The sequence below is a fragment of the Perna viridis genome, chromosome 15 (genome assembly GCF_037379345.1).
Source record: "Perna viridis isolate PV_CMFRI_1.1 ecotype Kerala chromosome 15, ASM3737934v1, whole genome shotgun sequence".
Lineage (NCBI taxonomy): Eukaryota > Metazoa > Mollusca > Bivalvia > Mytilida > Mytilidae > Perna > Perna viridis.
The window spans coordinates 2,950,072-2,958,842 of NC_142459.1; the positions used below are offsets into that span (position 1 = coordinate 2,950,072).

General features: G+C 37.9%; 3 protein-coding genes across 3 annotated transcripts; all 3 read left to right on the forward strand.

Annotated features, from left to right (window-relative positions):
* Positions 1–327: 327 nt before the first annotated feature.
* On the forward strand, positions 328–1,489 carry LOC148596524 (uncharacterized). The gene is made up of 2 exons (XM_088564281.1): positions 328–407; positions 713–1,489. Exons 1-2 carry the CDS (start codon positions 328–330, stop codon positions 1,365–1,367), a joined length of 735 nt encoding a protein of 244 aa, XP_088420407.1. The 3' UTR covers positions 1,368–1,489.
* A 2,240-nt stretch (positions 1,490–3,729) lies between these two features.
* Positions 3,730–5,022, forward strand: LOC148596525 (uncharacterized). The gene is made up of 2 exons (XM_088564282.1): positions 3,730–3,809; positions 4,115–5,022. The coding sequence occupies exons 1-2, from the start codon at positions 3,730–3,732 to the stop codon at positions 4,767–4,769; spliced, it is 735 nt and encodes a 244-aa protein (XP_088420408.1). The 3' UTR covers positions 4,770–5,022.
* A 913-nt stretch (positions 5,023–5,935) lies between these two features.
* LOC148596526 (uncharacterized) lies at positions 5,936–8,137 on the forward strand. Its single transcript, XM_088564284.1, has 2 exons — positions 5,936–6,056; positions 7,461–8,137. The coding sequence occupies exons 1-2, from the start codon at positions 5,936–5,938 to the stop codon at positions 8,054–8,056; spliced, it is 717 nt and encodes a 238-aa protein (XP_088420410.1). The 3' UTR covers positions 8,057–8,137.
* Positions 8,138–8,771: the final 634 nt, after the last annotated feature.

The following is an 8,771-nucleotide window of genomic DNA, read 5'->3' on the forward strand; positions in this document are numbered from 1 at the left end:
CAAGAAATAACACTTATCAAGATAATTTAGCTTCAATTCTTTTTTAAGTTGAATAATTAAATACATAAAAACATGCATATTCCTTATAAAATTTAATGAAGTAATAAATATACTTACTAAATGTGAGAATGCATTGGTTATTACTTGCTTATTCGGGTTTATCTAAGTAAAAGGTAAACCAATTTAATAAAAGAGAAATTAATCTGTTCTTTCACAACGTTAAACCGGAATCCGTTCCGGATGTATCCCGATTTTATATTTACGTCTAACGCTGCCATATTTTTTGAAACACCACATCAATCCAAGCCATCCTCCTTAAAACGCAGCATGAAACCTGCCAAAAGAAAACGAGCAGCCCCTAGAAGGAATCAACAAGACGGAGATGCTACAAAAAACCAGTGGCAAAGGTTCCTACTCCTATCGAATACCACAGCAGGGTTCTTTAACGTGCGAGGAACGTGGCATCTTTCCCAACACGGTGCACCATTATGGTTTGCGGTCAGGTTTTCCGTATTATAGCCTGACAACCCCAGCATGTAACACGCCAGGGGTACCCCATTCCACCACCTGGGGCACACATCCCAGTTGCTCTGTGGGCAGAGCGCTTAGCCCCTGGTTAGGTTTCTGAGCACTATTTAGTCGCCTTTTACGACAAGCTTAACGCTGCTTCAGGCCTATTCTTTTAACACCCGGACCTGCACGGGGCTCCAAGTAAAATAAAAGAGAAAGTATGGGCAGGTGAATTTGTAGATCTAAACTTGCTTCTCAAATCAGCTCGAGATTTAGCAGATAATTGTGAGTTAGATGGAGAGCTCACTATAAAAGGGGGTACCCTTGCCGTTGTAAAACAACAAAAAACACAGTTTAAAAACATTGAAACTTGGACTAATGCATTCATGATATATGCAAGCATTATTTTAGAGAAATGGCCCCAAAAAGGGTTAGAACTTTTCAAATATATGCAAACAATTCGACTTGCAGCCTCCAGGGGCTATTTTCGAGGTTGGGTTCACTATGATGAACAATACAGGTTGCGTAAAGCGGCGTCCCCAACTTCTTCTTGGGGAATAGTTGATATGGAACTTTGGATGATGTGTGTTTCAACCCCTTATACACCCCCTTCTCAGTCAGTAGGTCATGGGTCGGTTCAAGACCCTTCAAATCATAGACCTGGACATTCCTCACCAACTTCGTCTGTTTCTGTGGTCAGTTGGGAGCAAAACAAGACTAGCGCTGGTCAAACAACAGGCCCATGTAGAATGTTTAATAAGGGTTATTGCAAGTTCGGGTCAAAATGTATTTTTACCCATCAATGTAAAAAATGTAGAAAATATCACCCAATAACAAAATGTCCACAGAATCAATAAATCGATTTGATTTCAAGTCTGACATTAATGACAATGTCATATTATGTAATATTGTAAATATGTTGTGATTACAAATTTATAAATCGAACTTTTTCATTTCAGGATTGACCCGTTTATATACACTAGGTAATTCTCCTATGAGAGTGAGCGAAGTTAAAAAAGCTCTGAAAAAGTACCCATGTCAAGAAAAAGCATATGCTTTAATTAATGAATTACAATATGGCTTTGATATGAAATACTCAGGTCCCCGGAGACCCTTTGAAGCTAATGGCAAAGAAATTTTTGGCGAACGTCGAACGTTTACTCGCAGCCAGACAAAAAATTCAGAAAGAAATTTCAATGGGTAGAATAGCTGGTCCATTTATTAACCCCCCTTTCCCTACATTTCGAACTTCACCAATCTCTGTAATTCCAAAAAAAATCAAGTTCAGAATTTCGTTTAATACATAATTTGTCATTCCCTTCCCAGAACTCAGTAAACGATTTTATTGAGAGAGAATTCTGTTCCGTATCCTACTCTTCGATCGACGATGCGGTGGACATGATTCAGAAGCTTGGCCCAAATTCCTTTCTTGCCAAATGTGATATAAAATCGGCTTTCCGACTGCTCAGAATTTCGCCACAGGATTTTGATTTGTTTGGTTTTAAGTTCGAAAATTTGTATTACTTTGATAAGTGTTTACCTATGGGGGCCTCTATAAGTTGTGCCCTATTCGAATCTTTCTCCACTGCCCTTCATTGGTATGTAAAAAAAGAATCAAACTCTGAGAATATTCTTCACTATTTAGATGATTTTCTATTTGGGGGAGTGTCAGTTCCAGAATGTAAAGAGGTTTTAATTTGCTTCCAGGACTGTTGTAAGTTGTGGGGCGTTCCTTTAGCGGATGAAAAGACAGTTGAACCTGCAGAAATATTAATTTTCTTAGGAGTAGAGTTTGACACTATCAATATGATTATGAGACTTGGAGAAAATAACTGAACTTCGGGAAAAAATTCTGTACTGTCTTGGTTGTTAAAAAATTACGTTAAAAGAATTACAATCCTTATTAGGGTCCCTAAACTTCGCTTGCCAAGTTGTGATTCCTGGTAGAGCATTTTGTCGTAGGCTCATTGATGCAACTTGTAACGTACAAAAAAGTTACTATAGAATAAGAGTCACCAAGGCTATGAAAGACGATTTAGAGGTTTGGTTACAATTCTTGTCGGAATACAATGGGACTACAGTAATTCTAGATAAATTTTGGTCTTCCAATTCTGATTTGAATCTTTTTTCGGACAGTGCAGGAGGTAAAGAAAAGGGATTTGGTATTTTCATTGATAACAGATGGGCTCAGGCCTGTTGGCCTAGTTCTTGGGTTAACTCTGACATTTTAACCGACATTACCTTTCTGGAATTATTCCCTGTTGTAGTAGCTCTGAACATCTGGGGAGAATTGTTAAGGAATAAACAAATTTTATTTCACGTCGACAATCAAGCAGTTGTTGCAATTGTAAACAAAAAATCATCCCGTTCTCCACGAGTTATGTCATTAGTCAGGAAACTTGTTTTGGACTGTTTAAAATATAACATACTAATAAAATGTGAACACATCCCCGGAGTTAAGAATAAAGTATGTGATGCTCTTTCTCGTTGTGATTTTCAGAAGTTCCAGACTCTTTGTCCGACTGTCGAACCACGTCCATGCGCCATTCCATCCCATCTTTGGAAAATTTAAAAGTCGAAACGAATTCTTTATTCGATAGTTCCATGGCTTCGAGTTCCTGGAAGACTTATAGAACAGCAGTCGCCAAAATTTTGCACAAAATCAACCCAATTTTTACACAAAAGGGGGTGTATTAAATAAAGTTGATTTTGCATTTTAACACTTTTTTTTAAGAATGGACATAAAATGCCAAAAAATACAGATACTTTAGTGTTGAATGTGGATATGGTTATGAATTGTGATGAAAGACTAACCTTTTTGTAGTTTATCAACAAAATCAGTACTTTTGCAATGCAAAAAAAAAAGAACTATATTTTGTTATAAAGCATGTTCAAGAAATAACACTTATCAAGATAATTTAGCTTCAATTCTTTTTTAAGTTGAATAATTAAATACATAAAAACATGCATATTCCTTATAAAATTTAATGAAGTAATAAATATACTTACTAAATGTGAGAATGCATTGGTTATTACTTGCTTATTCGGGTTTATCTAAGTAAAAGGTAAACCAATTTAATAAAAGAGAAATTAATCTGTTCTTTCACAACGTTAAACCGGAATCCGTTCCGGATGTATCCCGATTTTATATTTACGTCTAACGCTGCCATATTTTTTGAAACACCACATCAATCCAAGCCATCCTCCTTAAAACGCAGCATGAAACCTGCCAAAAGAAAACGAGCAGCCCCTAGAAGGAATCAACAAGACGGAGATGCTACAAAAAACCAGTGGCAAAGGTTCCTACTCCTATCGAATACCACAGCAGGGTTCTTTAACGTGCGAGGAACGTGGCATCTTTCCCAACACGGTGCACCATTATGGTTTGCGGTCAGGTTTTCCGTATTATAGCCTGACAACCCCAGCATGTAACACGCCAGGGGTACCCCATTCCACCACCTGGGGCACACATCCCAGTTGCTCTGTGGGCAGAGCGCTTAGCCCCTGGTTAGGTTTCTGAGCACTATTTAGTCGCCTTTTACGACAAGCTTAACGCTGCTTCAGGCCTATTCTTTTAACACCCGGACCTGCACGGGGCTCCAAGTAAAATAAAAGAGAAAGTATGGGCAGGTGAATTTGTAGATCTAAACTTGCTTCTCAAATCAGCTCGAGATTTAGCAGATAATTGTGAGTTAGATGGAGAGCTCACTATAAAAGGGGGTACCCTTGCCGTTGTAAAACAACAAAAAACACAGTTTAAAAACATTGAAACTTGGACTAATGCATTCATGATATATGCAAGCATTATTTTAGAGAAATGGCCCCAAAAAGGGTTAGAACTTTTCAAATATATGCAAACAATTCGACTTGCAGCCTCCAGGGGCTATTTTCGAGGTTGGGTTCACTATGATGAACAATACAGGTTGCGTAAAGCGGCGTCCCCAACTTCATCTTGGGGAATAGTTGATATGGAACTTTGGATGATGTGTGTTTCAACCCCTTATACACCCCCTTCTCAGTCAGTAGGTCATGGGTCGGTTCAAGACCCTTCAAATCATAGACCTGGACATTCCTCACCAACTTCGTCTGTTTCTGTGGTCAGTTGGGAGCAAAACAAGACTAGCGCTGGTCAAACAACAGGCCCATGTAGAATGTTTAATAAGGGTTATTGCAAGTTCGGGTCAAAATGTATTTTTACCCATCAATGTAAAAAATGTAGAAAATATCACCCAATAACAAAATGTCCACAGAATCAATAAATCGATTTGATTTCAAGTCTGACATTAATGACAATGTCATATTATGTAATATTGTAAATATGTTGTGATTACAAATTTATAAATCGAACTTTTTCATTTCAGGATTGACCCGTTTATATACACTAGGTAATTCTCCTATCAGAGTGAGCGAAGTTAAAAAAGCTCTGAAAAAGTACCCATGTCAAGAAAAAGCATATGCTTTAATTAATGAATTACAATATGGCTTTGATATGAAATACTCAGGTCCCCGGAGACCCTTTGAAGCTAATGGCAAAGAAATTTTTGGCGAACGTCGAACGTTTACTCGCAGCCAGACAAAAAATTCAGAAAGAAATTTCAATGGGTAGAATAGCTGGTCCATTTATTAACCCCCCTTTCCCTACATTTCGAACTTCACCAATCTCTGTAATTCCAAAAAAAATCAAGTTCAGAATTTCGTTTAATACATAATTTGTCATTCCCTTCCCAGAACTCAGTAAACGATTTTATTGAGAGAGAATTCTGTTCCGTATCCTACTCTTCGATCGACGATGCGGTGGACATGATTCAGAAGCTTGGCCCAAATTCCTTTCTTGCCAAATGTGATATAAAATCGGCTTTCCGACTGCTCAGAATTTCGCCACAGGATTTTGATTTGTTTGGTTTTAAGTTCGAAAATTTGTATTACTTTGATAAGTGTTTACCTATGGGGGCCTCTATAAGTTGTGCCCTATTCGAATCTTTCTCCACTGCCCTTCATTGGTATGTAAAAAAAGAATCAAACTCTGAGAATATTCTTCACTATTTAGATGATTTTCTATTTGGGGGAGTGTCAGTTCCAGAATGTAAAGAGGTTTTAATTTGCTTCCAGGACTGTTGTAAGTTGTGGGGCGTTCCTTTAGCGGATGAAAAGACAGTTGAACCTGCAGAAATATTAATTTTCTTAGGAGTAGAGTTTGACACTATCAATATGATTATGAGACTTGGAGAAAATAACTGAACTTCGGGAAAAAATTCTGTACTGTCTTGGTTGTTAAAAAATTACGTTAAAAGAATTACAATCCTTATTAGGGTCCCTAAACTTCGCTTGCCAAGTTGTGATTCCTGGTAGAGCATTTTGTCGTAGGCTCATTGATGCAACTTGTAACGTACAAAAAAGTTACTATAGAATAAGAGTCACCAAGGCTATGAAAGACGATTTAGAGGTTTGGTTACAATTCTTGTCGGAATACAATGGGACTACAGTAATTCTAGATAAATTTTGGTCTTCCAATTCTGATTTGAATCTTTTTTCGGACAGTGCAGGAGGTAAAGAAAAGGGATTTGGTATTTTCATTGATAACAGATGGGCTCAGGCCTGTTGGCCTAGTTCTTGGGTTAACTCTGACATTTTAACCGACATTACCTTTCTGGAATTATTCCCTGTTGTAGTAGCTCTGAACATCTGGGGAGAATTGTTAAGGAATAAACAAATTTTATTTCACGTCGACAATCAAGCAGTTGTTGCAATTGTAAACAAAAAATCATCCCGTTCTCCACGAGTTATGTCATTAGTCAGGAAACTTGTTTTGGACTGTTTAAAATATAACATACTAATAAAATGTGAACACATCCCCGGAGTTAAGAATAAAGTATGTGATGCTCTTTCTCGTTGTGATTTTCAGAAGTTCCAGACTCTTTGTCCGACTGTCGAACCACGTCCATGCGCCATTCCATCCCATCTTTGGAAAATTTAAAAGTCGAAACGAATTCTTTATTCGATAGTTCCATGGCTTCGAGTTCCTGGAAGACTTATAGAACAGCAGTCGCTTCTTTTCAAAATTTCTGCTCGCTTTATAATTTTGATGTTATTTGGCCAATCCCCGTAGAGTTATTGTCCCATTACATTGCATTTCTGTCTTGTGAGGGTAAATCTTTTTCAACTGTCTCTACTTACCTTTCAGCTCTGAGTTACGCTCACAAATTAAATAATGTTATTGACAACACTAAATCTTTTCTCGTTACAAAGTTGTTACAAGGTTTTCGGAGGAAAAATCCAACAAAACCCGACATAAGAATTCCGATTACTTTTGATCTACTAAAAAAGCTCATTTCCTCGTTACAATAGATCTGTCACTCCGATTACGAATCATACATGTTTGCCTCCACCTTTTCTCTAGCCTACTTTGCCTTATTAAGGGTAGGAGAATTTGCCGTAACAACAACTGACAATGAAAGTGGACACGCTCTTGATCTTCGAGATATCTCTTTTTTAGATAAAAATACAGTTTTGCATGCCAATATTCGCAGTTCTAAAACAGATCAAAAGCGATCCTCAATTAAGCTTATATTAACAAAGCAGGAAAATGTATCAGTTTGTCCAATTTTTCTGTTACATCGTTATTTGTCTATCCGTTTCTCGGGTCAAAATGGTTCTGAAAAACTTTTTGTTCATTTTAACGGCAAGCCTTTGACAAAATATCAGTTTTGTGCTATGCTGGAGAAATCTCTAAAGTTTTGCGAGATACCATTACACATTCGCTCACATTCTTTCAGAATAGGCCGTGCGTCCGATCTAGCTAAAGAGGGCATAGACGACGAGGCAATTAAAAAATTGGGTCGCTGGAAATCTAGTTGTTTTGAGAGATATATTCGTCTTTAAATTCGATCTGTTTTGCGAGTTTACATGTACTTCTGACTGATTCATTTTTATTACAATTTCCTAATTTTTAGGTTCAAAATCTGTTTGGATTTTTGGCTCATCGATTGTTTATTGGGCCCGTAGACGAGCTGACTCTCGCACTGGGGGGATCCACCTTGGACTGCAAAGGCTAGGACATGTTGTTAGATGGTTCGGGGAAAGAGGAATGAAATGGAGTGAGTTGTCGGCCACAGTCTCGCGTGCTAGAGAGAAATATCCACTTCCCGCTATGATCGTAATACACCTTGGGTCTAATGATATTGGTTTACGGCCTTGTTCTGATATAATAGATGATATCAAAACAGACACCCTTAGATTTAAATTATTATTTCCTAATACCAGAGTCATTTGGAGTGAACTTCTGATGAGACGGTACTGGCATAGCGCAACAAAAAGTGGCACTCGCTTAGAGAAGGTCCGAAAACGCATAAACACTGCAATAAAAAATTTCTATTTAACTGAGGGCCTTGCCGAGATAAGACACCCGAATATTAGAGCATCTGAGATCGACCTCTACCGGTTTGATGGGGTTCACTTGACCGATCTCGGAAATGACGTACTTCTAAACAACTTTGAAGGTGCTTTGGAAACCTTTTTATCCTCACCCGATGTTCGTTCATTCCCTTAGGATTGTCACATTCGTTAATATATGTTATCAAATGTTGAAAGGAATATAAATGATTTATTATTTGAAGCGGTAGGGCCGCGGGGGGGGGGAGTAGATATTTGAACGTGTATAGACACGCCCATTTGGCGGAATCTGGCAAGATAAGGGGACACTATCCTTTCGGGTCATATCAATAAAACTTTCCTACGCTTTACCGTTGGAAGTTGGTCTAGACCATCTCATGCCTCCATGAGTGGTCGGTTCTTTTCTGATCACCAGATTGAATTTGGCCAGGGTATTCTAAATACAAATAAATAATCAAAATAAATAATAAACTCACTCCCATGTTTTTATAAATATTAAATGAAAAAAGTGGTTGCTACCATGGGGTGACAAATGGTATGGGCTGGCGTACTGGAAAATCGTGTCCCTCGTTCTCTCAAGGTACATTGAGGAATGTGAGCATCCATTGTTTACCAGTGGTGCACAGAGTTGTCCGTATACCCCTGCGTTTGGCATTCTGTTTCCCTATCTTGTCAATTCCTCTCTTGCAGTGAGCTGTGGCCGTTATTAGCCATTTATATTGTTTCTTGAATTTTTATAAGCCAAACAATTGATTCTTTGATTAATCGGGTTTATCTAAGTAAAAAGTAAACCAATTTAATAAAAAAGAAATTAATCTGTTCTTTCACAACGTTAAACCGGAATCCGTTCCGGATGTATCCCGATTTTATAT